Source organism: Diprion similis, chromosome 10 (assembly GCF_021155765.1).
Source record: "Diprion similis isolate iyDipSimi1 chromosome 10, iyDipSimi1.1, whole genome shotgun sequence".
Lineage (NCBI taxonomy): Eukaryota > Metazoa > Arthropoda > Insecta > Hymenoptera > Diprionidae > Diprion > Diprion similis.
The window spans coordinates 12,257,419-12,270,456 of NC_060114.1; the positions used below are offsets into that span (position 1 = coordinate 12,257,419).

At 37.9% G+C, this 13,038-nt stretch overlaps 5 protein-coding genes across 6 annotated transcripts in view; 1 reads left to right on the plus strand and 4 right to left on the minus strand.

Moving 5' to 3' along the window:
- Positions 1 to 867: 867 nt before the first annotated feature.
- LOC124411964 (GSK3-beta interaction protein) lies at positions 868 to 1,338 on the minus strand. Its single transcript, XM_046891551.1, has one exon. The coding sequence runs from the start codon at positions 1,267 to 1,269 to the stop codon at positions 919 to 921; it is 351 nt and encodes a 116-aa protein (XP_046747507.1). The 5' UTR covers positions 1,270 to 1,338; the 3' UTR covers positions 868 to 918.
- Positions 1,339 to 2,360: 1,022 nt separating this feature from the next.
- On the plus strand, positions 2,361 to 4,649 carry LOC124411746 (F-box only protein 39-like). Of its 2 annotated transcripts, XM_046891117.1 has the most exons (7): positions 2,361 to 2,727; positions 2,814 to 3,046; positions 3,124 to 3,288; positions 3,354 to 3,580; positions 3,716 to 3,874; positions 3,959 to 4,123; positions 4,208 to 4,649. In XM_046891117.1, the coding sequence occupies exons 1-7, from the start codon at positions 2,536 to 2,538 to the stop codon at positions 4,357 to 4,359; spliced, it is 1,293 nt and encodes a 430-aa protein (XP_046747073.1). In that variant the 5' UTR covers positions 2,361 to 2,535; the 3' UTR covers positions 4,360 to 4,649. The 2 variants fall into 2 exon arrangements, with proteins under 2 accessions (XP_046747073.1, XP_046747074.1); XM_046891118.1 differs by lacking the exon at positions 3,716 to 3,874.
- A 392-nt stretch (positions 4,650 to 5,041) lies between these two features.
- On the minus strand, positions 5,042 to 6,178 carry LOC124411424 (gastrula zinc finger protein xLCGF3.1-like). The gene is made up of 2 exons (XM_046890518.1): positions 6,168 to 6,178; positions 5,042 to 6,083 (listed from the first exon to the last, which is right to left on the minus strand). Exons 1-2 carry the CDS (start codon positions 6,176 to 6,178, stop codon positions 5,042 to 5,044), a joined length of 1,053 nt encoding a protein of 350 aa, XP_046746474.1.
- On the minus strand, positions 5,943 to 12,351 carry LOC124411751 (gastrula zinc finger protein XlCGF62.1-like). Its single transcript, XM_046891126.1, has 4 exons — positions 12,328 to 12,351; positions 7,772 to 7,855; positions 6,416 to 7,325; positions 5,943 to 6,083 (listed from the first exon to the last, which is right to left on the minus strand). Exons 2-3 carry the CDS (start codon positions 7,807 to 7,809, stop codon positions 6,425 to 6,427), a joined length of 939 nt encoding a protein of 312 aa, XP_046747082.1. The 5' UTR covers positions 7,810 to 7,855; positions 12,328 to 12,351; the 3' UTR covers positions 5,943 to 6,083; positions 6,416 to 6,424.
- The window catches only part of LOC124411743 (zinc finger protein 37-like), a 55,734-nt gene continuing 52,224 nt past the window's right edge, over positions 9,529 to 13,038 (minus strand). Inside the window, exon 5 of the mRNA XM_046891110.1 lies at positions 9,529 to 10,633. Within this exon, the coding sequence (XP_046747066.1) occupies positions 9,529 to 10,633 (1,105 nt within the window). The remainder of the gene's footprint in view (positions 10,634 to 13,038) is intronic.

Consider the following 13,038-nt stretch of genomic DNA (forward strand, 5'->3'; position numbering starts at 1 on the left):
AGGGAGAACCGCAAAGTAGGCGGCAAACAAAGACGATCGACTCTATCGGGTTGGGGACAGTTTGAACAGAGAGGAGATCTAAATAAGAGGGACTGCCCTATTGGAAAATGTCCTCATGACGTCAGAGCCTGGTTATCAGCGCCACTTTATCACCACACAACCTAAGTTTTTGATTTCAATGGAGGTAAATCGTGATTAATGCGCGTAAATGAATGAAATGCAATCCATGATATACCTGTTCTATCATCCACACGCGAAAATACACGGTCAGCTGTTAGCCTGTTGGCATTAGTTTGATTTTTTTCTACCTGATAAGGCATCACTAAGTGACATTCCAAACACTCCCCGTGTCAAGTTCTGTAATTATTTTACCAAAATCCTCTGGCTCTCCGTCGGACGGCTCACGTGACGAAAAACCAGAATCTAATCTCAATTGCCCCGTTGTTGCAATATTATAAAGTGGGAAAGTGCTGGTGTTACCCGAGTACCAGCACGGATATCGGCATCCGGAAACACCAGTATCAAAGTTCGATGCTCCCAAAGACCATAATTTATTCAAAAAATGATCTTGACGAATTGTATGTGGGCTGTAACTCTTGCGTGGACACAAAATATTCAAAAAGACGCTTTAAATTTTCGCGGGCCGTGGCCTTTCGGCACATCCGACATCTGGACTCGACTTGTGAACTTTGGTAAAATAATCACAGCATCCAGCGCGAGTCAGACCGCCTGATTCTTACACCATGGATCGGGGAGATCTGCATTCTGTACCTTGCTTTTGAGGTTATGATCGACATGCTAACTAGTTATGACAAGGTTATGATGTAATTATCAAAGATTGTAATTGAATCAGCTTTGGACAATATATTCGAATATGATAGCTTTTATTTCGTACGACGGTACACGGTGTTTAATGCATTATTTATGCTGGATTTTGTCAAGTTTTTCGTGGAGCAGTAATCCAAAGGAACGTGTATATCCGGGGCTGATGTAGTTCAGCAGGCTGTAAGGGGTTTCGTAATATTTAGCTTCACGGTTCAAATCGCTGTCGTATGTAGTATCAACGATGCAAAAACCGAGGGGCGACAGTTCTATGCAATATTTTACGTCTTCCAGCGTCGTCAAGTTTAGATACACCCTGTTGTTCGTATTCGGTAGTTTGTCTGATAATTTCAATTCCTTAACGTGGCACTTAACGTCAGCTGTGACCGCTTCTGCCTGAAGTTTCCACTGCTCCTTATCAAATACTCTGTCGTCCCTACTTTCCATTTTAGCTTGTACCTACTTATTTTTAATTTTTCGCCTCCGCAAACGGAACAACAAATTTGACCAACAGACTACGCAACGACCATTGAGGTCAATATGGATTAGGTTAGGTTAGGTCAGGTTACTCTCCGGAGTTCCGATTGGTGAAGAAATACGAAGATTTTGCTGATTTTTCTAATATACGAATTACTGAAATAAAATTACTAATAAATTAGTACAATGAAAAAGAGTGTATCAACAGATATAAGACTTTATCCTCTAAGACTTTATCTTACTGATAAAAACTTAATAAAGCTATAACATAGTTTACTGATATTACTTTTTTTTAAACCCTTATCCTGCATTGCCTTATTTATCTGATGATAAGTGAAGAAGGTGAATCTAATAAGTTGATCTTTAACGGCGAAAGTTGTTAATAATGAGTAATAACTATGCAATGAAATTATTTACATTGCAGTCGTATCAGAGGGGTTCCCTGGTTGATTTGGTCGTTGACGTATACGGTATACATCTCAAAATATCGAAGTCCACGTATCTCAGCCGCGAAAACGGGCTCACATCCTCATTCTATATGCAATTCTCAACAAAAACAATCGAATGCATTTCCATTCGGCGCAAAAATAAAGAAATGGCACGAATTCTACGAAATTCCAATTGTAAATTCGGAAAATTCATGCCATTTCTTTATTTCTGCGTCGAATGAAAATGTATTGGAGTTTTTTCCTTGGGAATTGTATATGGAATGGGGCTGTCCGATCTTTGGAGACATACCTATAGGTCCGTGTCGAAATCGACGAGGACACCCCCTTAATGTAGATTTTCTCTTGTAAATCGTTAATTATAGTCGGAAAGATCAACTTTACTAAATGCAGTTTTATTCGAAAAAACGCTATTGCATTTCTAACCGCAAGAAAGTCGCATTGAATTATAAATTTACGTTCTTGTCGTATTTTTTACTTCACAATAACTATTAAAAAAGATAACAACTTAATAACTTGCCGATCGCTTCCTGTACCTTCATATTCATGTATTTTACTTGACATCACCAGCTACGTAATTACTTCTTTTTTTAGCAACATACTACTGAGTCACACTAATGTTTTTACGTCAAACTATAATTTCGTTCTAAGATTGAATTGCATAAAATTTAAGACACCTGGTACAACGAAGTGAGTAGATACAAATAGCAATGATAACCGATGACAGAAAAGTACTTCAGATGTAACGACGATGAGATGAGATGAGGTCAAGACAGATTGAAGCTGGGAGATGTGGGATCAGCTGCCGGAGCTGATACTTACAGAAATATTCAGGCACCTAAATAGCAGGGACCGGGCAAATTTGGGAGAGGTCTGCAAATCATGGAAACACGCCGTATCCTCTCCTATTCTTTGGCGCTCAGTGACAGTCCTCATAGATCGTGATCTGCGTGGTGAATTACCACTGGCAAAAGAGCTTGCGGTGCTTACCTTGCGCAATGACAATTTTTCTCAGAATTTTAGCCATCCCAATAATACATAAAAACATCTTCAATTTTTGGTCTCAAGGTCAAGTATGGGCAGCACATGCGTCGCCTGGAGCTCGCTTGGTCTAGGCCATATGTAATTCCAAGGGAGACACGGTTTGCACGTAACATTCAGGCAGAAGCGGGTGCAGATTTCCTCAATGTCATTAGAACAAAAGACGTGCAACTGAAGGAGCTCATCCTGGCTGACTGGGTATTCAGTTGCAAGTGGGGTAATCGAGGAAAGCTTTTATGCGCATTAGCTAATTTCTTAGGGTGAGCAGTGTAAAGAACCAATGGCAGGAATAAGAAATAATAAACCGTCTGTCACGAGACATTTTTCATCATCACAGCTGCCAGCACAAACTTGAGACTCTGGACCTGATGAATGCTAATTTAGGAGTCAGTGACGTTTTGAGAATTTTGGGTTCTGCGGTCAGAGCATCTGGGGATCGCCTAGCGTCATTGGATCTTCGAGGTGCTTTCAGGGAGTGGCAAGCACCTCACAGCAACCCCAGGTGATTCTTTTTCACCAGGTAATATAGAAGTGTCGTAAATTCGTTACGTCATATCTACTTTCCAGGTATCTGCGTCTACTTGGTCGACTGGGAGCTTTGGCCACCCTCAGACTAGATTATCCAGCTTTATCGGACAGTGTACTCAATGCTTTAACCAGTGCTGCACCGTCGGCCCTTCGCATACTTCATATATCTGTTCGAGACTCTGATTCCAGGCAACACACAATCACTAACAGAGCTTGGCATGAACTTGCCGTTGCATGTCCTAAGCTGACAGTCTCTTACACGATAGGTATGAAACATAATTAAAACATACATTTTTAAAATATACATTTTTAAAATATACATTTCTGATCTGATACATGATAAACAAAGTAGCGACTAGTTTGTTGCTCGCTCAGCATGAACCCAGTACTTGAATTTTCAGTGAACATCTCGCACTATGAGGACATGTGCTATTTGCTACTGCCCAGTGTTCCACTTGGGAGTTTTCAAATGTTTAGCGGCCATGTCTGGGATCAGAGCAGATCTCGTAACTTTCGGAGTACCGTTGGACTACTCATAACTCACTATACTGACACATTGTGTGCGTTTGATGTGGATAAAATGTTGTGAAATTCAGTTTAACTCACCTTTGAACACAATTTATTTAAATTATGTAAATTTACAGCGGAAGTCATGCTCCAGTTGCGAAACAATCGAGAATTGCTAGATGATTTATTAGTATCTCTTTTGGTTCGCTGCAAACAATTAACACAGTTGCAATACGACGGTGTTCTCAGGAGCTTGGACACCCTGCGAGATATTTGTGAACTTCAGACAGCCAGCAAGACTTGTATGCTTAAAAATGATTTTACGAATTTCATATATATGTGTTTTATTAATTTCTTATCACTATTTTCTTCACTGACGGGTGTAGGTTTTCAACGAATTCATGTGAAACCACGTAATGTAAGTTCACACAATCGTGCAATCTTGGATGACATCGGCTATCAGTACGATCATAAAATGGTGCAGCAAGGAGTTGATTTCTGTATTGAAGACCCTGCTTCAGTTTTGATATTTCACTGAAAATTTCTGTCTCTGTTAAATCTAATATCATTATGCTTTCCAACATCCAACAAAAAGTGCTAAACTACAAATTTGGCACACAAATGATATCTGAATCTGAATTGCAAAATTAGGTTGTCCGGAGTTTATCAGTGCCACAGTTGAACAATTATGTAAATTTAATACCTTCCTTGTATTGCAGTAATTAAACGTTTTTATTAACCGCATAACACATTATTTTGGAACAGTTCAAGTCTCACCACACATATCATGTAATGATAAAAAAATACATTCTACTATGACATTAGAAAAATTAAGTTAAATTAAAGAAATAAAAATAAAATAAAATTTAATGGAATAATGGAATGGAATTAATAAAATGTATGGAAGATTAACGGAAAGCTTTTACTGATAATAAGAACATCATCTGAGAAAATGTAAATATCGGATACATTGATACTAATGTCTTGTATGAAATATGCAATACATATGGAATTACAATAGAAACACATATATTGTTTACAACAAATCAGCTATATGACTTTTCTGATGTATGTATCAGAGTTTAAATAAAGGGAAAGCAAACATCGAATAATGAAAGAAACTCACACAAACTAGATATATAATATTAGTAATAACGTGAAATTGAAATGCAATAAAATTATTATATGAACTCGTTGAAATGAATATCATCTTCTTTCATCTAATGACGACGACTTTTAAGATGAAGATTAAGAATAGTTCGTGTTACAAATCCTTTGTTACATTTGATGCAGACATAAGGCCTTTCACCACTGTGATAACGTTTATGAACAACCAATGTTGATCTCTGTGTAAAAGTTTTACCACAGTCATCGCAGGTGTGCTTTCTTTCCCCGGAATGGGTAATATTGTGAGTTTTCAACAGACCCATAGATGCAAAACATTTTCCGCACACTTCACATGTGAATGGCTTCTCCCCGGTGTGAATTCTTCTGTGTACTTGCATGCTTGCAAGGCTAGTCACCGCCTTGCCACACAAATCGCAGAGGAACAATTGCTTCTTTCTGCGACAATTTTTTTCACCGTGTTCATCCTGCTTATGCCTATAGTACAATGGTTTATGGGAAAAACTTTGGCCACAAATTTCACAAGAATATTTCTTCACTGTATTGCTGGAACACATCTCGGGATGCAATGTTCTGACGTGACCCTTGACGTGATCTTTACTTTTAAATGACTTTCCACAAGTCGTGCACGCAAACGGTCTAGCAACTTCGTGCGATACCAGATGAGCCTTGAGCTCCCCCTGTGCTATGAATCCCTTCTCACAAATCTCACAAAACACTGAGTAATCTTTCCAATGATGTCGTTTCTGGTGAAGGCCGATATTCACCTTGTGCAACGACTTGTAATCGCACTCGTCGCAGCTGTAAACAATCTGGGCTTTGTGAATCTTTACATGCTGCTTTAGCTGCCGTGGTGTGCTGAAACTACGAGAACATTCATTGCATTCAAATGCCTTCGCAATTCCATGCACTATGTTGAGATGCTCTATCATTCGTATTTCATAATTCAGCTCAATATCACAGATGTGACACTTGGTCGACTTTTTCGCATTCTTGGACGTTTCAACTTTTGGCACTGATGTTGCGTTCTCCGGTTTCTCAATTCTGCTCACAGTCAACTGATTCACAACTACCTCCCCAGCTGCTTCGTCTTCAAGTAGCGCTAACTTCTCATTATTTGCCAGTGGCAAGAAACTTCTGTAAAACGACAATTACTATCAAACTCATTTGCACTAACATTCAAAATGGTGATAGTTTTGAAAATGCTGGTCCTGTATTTGCGATGTTGTCATTACGTAGACTGATTGAATAGGGTGGAGGTCAGAAGTTGTTGACAATTTGGATAGAGCTCTACTTAGGGTGTAAGACAAATGACAGCGCGTAGATTTTCGTAACGTCAGGTCACGATGTCATTGAAACATCAACAGAAAATATAACATAAAAGCTAAAAGATATTCACTACCCTCTAACACCAATTTTTATTTAAGTACTCGAAATGGAACGCGATCTAAGTGTGTCATCGAGCTTACCTGGTATTGTCAGTGACAGGATTTTAGATGAGTATTTAGGACAGTGCGAGTGACAAAACCCTTATTACATTTTTGGCAGACATACGGCCGTTCACCAGTGTGATATCTCTTATGCACAACAAGAGTGGATCGTTGGGTAAATGATTTTCCACACTGATCACACGTGTATTTTCTTTCACCCGTATGTGTAACGTTATGTGTTCTCAGTAACGTTTCACAAGCAAAGCATTTTCCACATACTTCACAGGTATAAGGTTTTTCACCAGTATGACTTCGGTTGTGAATTTGAAAGCCCTTCGCTGTTTTCAACTCTTTTCCACATAGCGCACAGAGATACCTACGCCGGGGTCTTTCATAATTAGGAATACCATGAACATCAAGCTTATGTTGCTTCAATACGGATTTAAACTTGTAAGCCATGCCGCAAATCTTGCATTTATGCTTAGAATCTTCAGTTTCGTCCTCTGCTGGCTGATTGAAATGATACAATCTGTGATGCTCCTTGAGAGATTCAACATCATTGAAGGTAATACTACATCTGTTACATTGTTGATAGTCGATAAAGTTATGTATAGCTGTATGCGTTACAAATTGTTCCTCATCCGTAAAAGTTTCACAACATACTTCGCAGTAAAATTTCACTTTTGGCACATGCTGTTTCTTCCTGTGCCTCTCTAGATCCGCATTCGTAACACATATGAACTTACACTGGTCACAGGAAATATTCTTCGGAGTGTGAGACTTTTTAACATGAGCATTCAGCATGAATTGTTGTGCGTATGTTCTCCAGCATGACGTACATTTAAAAGGTTTCTGAATGCCATGCGCTATTCTGAGATGTGCAACTAGCCGTGTTACAAAGTGAAATTTTTCATTACAAATTTCACACGCCTTAATGTTGCTCTCTGATCTGAAAATTTACATGAATATAAATAGACTAGGACGCATGTTAAGGAAATTGTAGAGAAACTAAATACATTTGGACAAGGATTGCTCTAGTATAATGTGAACTATAAGCATAATGCAAACACACGTTCAATTTCAATTTTGAGCATAACAACTAAACGGTCCGCTTCTCAGTAACCTGATTTTCTTTGCGATTTTCTTTTTTGTATATTTCGATGCAAATGAAATTGGTGTTAGAGCGCAGGTGATGCGCACGACTAACTTTTTACTTTCTAAATTAATCTGGAGAATTCTCAATTCTTCTTACACCCTCTGAAAATGATTGAATCCTCAAAATTGCCTACTAAAATTTGTACTGAAGTATAATGCTAAAGAAGGGTTGCATTTAAAAACCATTTGCAGCCCTGTATTTATCTATTATAAAGATGATGATAGGTTTGTTTTACTTACTTTACTTCGGTGGAGATAGGGTCGTTCTCGAGCTTCATCTTAAACTCGGTTTCATCAAACTGAATATGATCGGTGGACCACTGGCTGTAACATAATTTCACGTGACTAAGTATTACTTTTATCAACGTTACCAGAAAAAATTTAGGAATCAGTACCCTAACTCTCAAGCATATACACGTACGTTGAACGCGCATGTCATTAAAGTCTGATTTCAAGCACTCGGCTCTGAACAGCTCGCAGGTTAAACGCTTGTTCCAGATTATGAGAATATATTAGTCTCCTCTTAAAGTAAAATAGGTAACCGCTTGGCAGAAAATAAGAAAATTTAGTAACGTCTATCAATAGAGTCGGATATTAAAACAATATGTGGTAGTATACATTGGGTTGTTGTTAGTTTATTTTCATTCGACTCTATCGCCAGATATTTTTATTTATATTTGTGTCCACATTTATTGGACGGTGATATTTATACTACGACAAAGTAAGATTAGTGCTGTGAGTTTTTTGGTGCTTCTTGAGGAATGTGTTGGAGACAAATCCTTTCTTGCAAATCAAACATTGATACGGACGTTGCCCAGTGTGGTATCGCATGTGAAATACCAAAGAAGTTCTCTGCGTGAAGCCTTTGCCACATTGCAAACAAATGTGCGGTTTTTCCCCCGTATGCGTGCGTTGATGTAGTTTTAAATTCTCTCGAGAACTAAAATGTTTTCCACATATTTCGCAACTGACTGGTTTTTCACCAGTATGCGTCCTTCTGTGTGTTACCAAAACACTTTGGGAGGATACCTGTTTCCCGCAAAAGTCACAGAGGAAAGTTTTCAAATGTTGTTCTACCCCATGACATGATTTCATATGCCGCATCAAAAGTCTTTTGTATGGAAAATTCATGGAGCAAACGGCACAATTATATCTGTCGACAGTTTGCATCAATTCAGGGTGATTTACTCTTTTATGAACCAGTAAGTTATTTTTATAAGGATAGGACTTTGGACAAAGCTCACAGGCATAAGGTTTTTTACCAGAGTGAACATTCTTGTGCTCAACATACTCTTTCTTAGAGAGAAAACCCTTGTTGCACAATTCGCATTTATAAGCGTAATCTTTGGCATGTCTCCGCCTGTGGTATTCCAAATTCGATTTTTGATTACACGTGTAACTACAGAGGTCGCAACCGAATCTTTTTAGTCCAGTGTGTATTAATTTGTGTCTCTTGATGTTCATTGGACTACGAAACGCTTTGCCACACTGATCACATTTGAATGCACGTTCAATCCCATGCACATTTTTCAAATGTTCAATGAGTTTGGTCATGTGAAAAAATCCAGCATCACATTTTCTGCATTCGTGTATTGCTCGTTTGCTTGATTTACTCCATGAACTCCTGAAACAGAAAATAAGCTGAAATGGCTGTTCTTTCTCCACGTCTGTAGAATACCCTATATAATCCCTTATACTCTAATAACTGATCGTAAATATCTAATATTACCTAAAATAACTCTTCACAATACGTCGTGTATCTATCTGCTGCAGGATTATAATTCTCAAAATATTTTCGACAAGTTTGAAAGAGCCTAGGAAATATTTAAAATTTGACGAATTACGACTATAGGGTGTGATTTATACAGATTTTAATCATACCAAGTATATTATTACAGTGGCTTATTCGAACATGCAATTTTATAGTTATACACAATTTTAGGCAGTATAGTGATACCTCGCTTTTGCTATTAAATGAAAGATGTTGTATTTACAAGTCATTTAGTCTCTGGATAGTTTTTGAATTTGTTGATGCAATCTGCTTCAAACTGTTTTAATATTTCCTCAATATATAATGGCGGAAGTGGAGGTAACGGCCCTGGGTGTGTCTTTCTATGACAAATCAATCCAGGCTTTTGGGTAAAAGACTTGCCACAGATATCGCACACATAGGGACGCTGACCAGTATGAGTTAAGATATGCTGCCTTTGAGCACCAGAACGAGCAAAAGATTTCCCACACACAGGGCAAGGGTAGGGCTTGTCGCCAGTATGTGTTCTCATGTGAACCGCTAGTGAACATTTTTCAGAAAATGTCTTTCCGCACTCTTCGCATATCACTTTTTCATTATGCCACTGAACATGCTGGTCCAAATTTTCTTGAGATACCATTCGTTTTGGACAAATAGAACATTTAAACTGTGGCTTGTAGTGAGCAAACTTCTGGTGGACCTTCAAGGTGTGTTTATCAACACATGATCTTCCGCATACGTCGCATACTACAGGTGGGTTCCCGCTGTGATACTTGATCACATGCGTTCTCAGGTCATTTTTTATTTTATACGCCTTTCCGCATACCTCACAAGAGAAATTGTAAACGTCTGTATGTTTTCTTATGAAGTGGGCCTCAAGAATACGTTTATTCTTGCTGACATAATTGCAGACATTACAAGGATATTCCAACTTAACGTCTTCTTGTGATCCATGTGTCTTCAAATGCAGATCAAAATCAGTCTCATTTTTAAAGGGTTTCAGGCAAGTTTCACACTTGTATGTATGCATTTTCACGTGTTTAACAAACAGTGTTCGTTTTGCAAATTTAACACAGCAAATCTTGCATGAATACCTTTCATCGAGCGACTCAACCTTTTCTCCTCCTGCATGTTCAACCAGTTTCAGTACACCGATATCTTGGGGAACGTTACTGGGTGGCTTTTCATCTGATCTTATCAATATATATGATTTTGGCAGCACAACCGCATATTCAGGCGATAAAGGTTTTGGGAGAATCAACTTTGGCTTCGATTGTTTCCGTGTCACGACGGCTTTTGATCTCTTCTCTTGATGTTGTTTTCTTAGTAACAGTGGGTCAGGCATAGATATCCTAGAAAAACAAATTTTTTTTTATCATTTAAATCTATTTGTTGCTACTAGTAGTTGGCTCTTTAGTTGTAAATAGCTAATCAAATTTCGATCGGAATGTGGGACTGACTGCAGCTTATACCCATCCTTTAAAAATCAGATCATGGGAAATATTGGAATTGAAAGAGCATAATTCAATGGTATAAAATGAACCGAGATACATGGTTTTAGATATATTCATTCAACGTTTTATTGTACTGTACAAGAATATTAAGATCAAGACAAACCAAATAACCTTGGTATTGTAGCTTTCAGAATTTTTTATATTCTTCGTCGGTAAGCATGTTTTAAGCACGTGTAATTTGCCAGATGAAACTGTCCTTAAATCTATTCCAGTAGGCGCTGAGTTTATTACACTTCTGATGTACAAAATTGAATTCGAGCAGCTTTGAAAGTCACTAAATTACGTAAAACATAGTTATGTTGACTTCAACTGAAAAACTGTGTTTTTTAATATCGATCAAATCTCTCGTGGAATGAATAAACAAAATAGTGACATGCTTCATTTGACTGTATTGAAGAAATGATAGGTATTAGTGTTTGAAGTGTAGAGTAAATCTGGCATGCTTGGAGGTATTTCAGATAAGACTTTCAGAATCTAGATGAAAGAAAGTTTTGCTTATTGCGACCTTACTCCAAAATTGATCTTCATGAAATTAATTTTATAGATCATTTTTCACTTTGAAAAAAAAAACTTCAAAACAAGTTTTTACTTTGAACAACAATTTTTCAACTCGTTTTCTTCATTATTGTCACCTCCTACATCTGCCAACGAGGCTATAAAAGCACACATCACTCAATCTTGGACCTCTTTTGGATGATCTTTTGTATCCCTAGATAAACCCTGGAGAATGCTATCAATATAAACTCTGGGTAGTGGCGGATGAGAACCGGGATGTGATTTTCTATGACTGGTGAGCCCTGGTTTCTGGGTGAATGTCTTGCCGCATATGTCGCATACATAGGGTCGTTTTCCAGTGTGAATGAGGAGATGCTGTCTGAGAGTATTTCTGCGAGCAAACGACTGAGCGCATACGGTGCAGGAGTAAGGTTTAATACCGGTGTGCGATCGCATATGGACTTCCAAGTCGTACGGAATGTGGAACATTTTACCACATTGTTCACATACGACTCTCTCCTTGGTTTCGTGCCAGTGAAGGTGCTGCTGAAGCCCTTTTTGCGAGACAAGCCGTCGTTTACAAATTTTACAAACATGCTCTGGCTTCTCGTGTATATATTTTATGTGAGACTTCAGTGCGTGTAAATTTTTACTTTCATGACCACAAACTTCACAGACAATAGGTGGATTGCCACTGTGCATCTGGTTAATGTGTTGTTTTAGATTGTTTTGTATTTTAAATAGTTTACTGCAAAATTTGCACGAGAACTGATAGTTGTCCGTATGTTTTCTGACGAAATGATCCTTCAACGTCCACTTTTTATTACTCTTGTATTCACATACGCTGCATTCGTACATTTGTGGCCCGTGAATTTCCTCCATATGAATTTTAAGGTCCCGTTTCAGCGTGAAAGTTTTTGCGCATGTTGTGCATCTGTAAGCATGCTGTTTGATGTGCAATACAAGCTTATTTTTATTAAAATATATTTTTTTGCATAAGTCACATTGCAATCTTATTCCCTTCTTTGTATTCTTACTTTGATCCAAACTCATATCAGGTATTTCAAAATTCATTTCAGCCTTTCCAAGCATTACACTGGGCCTCTTATTACTCTTGTGCTTCTTTTGGTTTTCCATGGTGACCCGATCCATCATCCCAATCATCAATCCCGGTGTGCGCTCATTTTGCAAAAGGTGCACATTTGTAGCAGAAGACACTCGACATCGTGATAATGGAATGCTCAAGGGATCTGATGGTACCAGTCTAAAACAGAAAAAAGGCAGAGAGACGAATTCAGTTATAGTAAAGAATGAGGTTTAATGGCCATAAAATTTAAATACTTACTTGATAAATACAGTAGATATAATTAATCCGACAGTCATATTATACAAATTAATTGTTACTTCATTTGTCAACATATCGATTGATGAGCACCCATGGAAAATTGGTATTCTTAACACTGGAAGTCATATGTTCCAGGTACAGAGCTCAATTAAGGATCAACAAAGACAATATTGATAAAGCCACGGTTTTACTACAATATCACAGAGAGATTTTACGATAAGTGCAAACTTTTTTTCGCGGTTTATTAATAATCCAGATACTATGCCATACATTTTTTTATGGTGATAACAGTCAAAAATAAAAGTCAATTATTGTACCTTTTGCTTTTACAAATCAAGCCGGATTCCTACGTCAAAATTGATCACATGTGCTGCATGCTATTAGCAAATTACCTCTGTGAAAC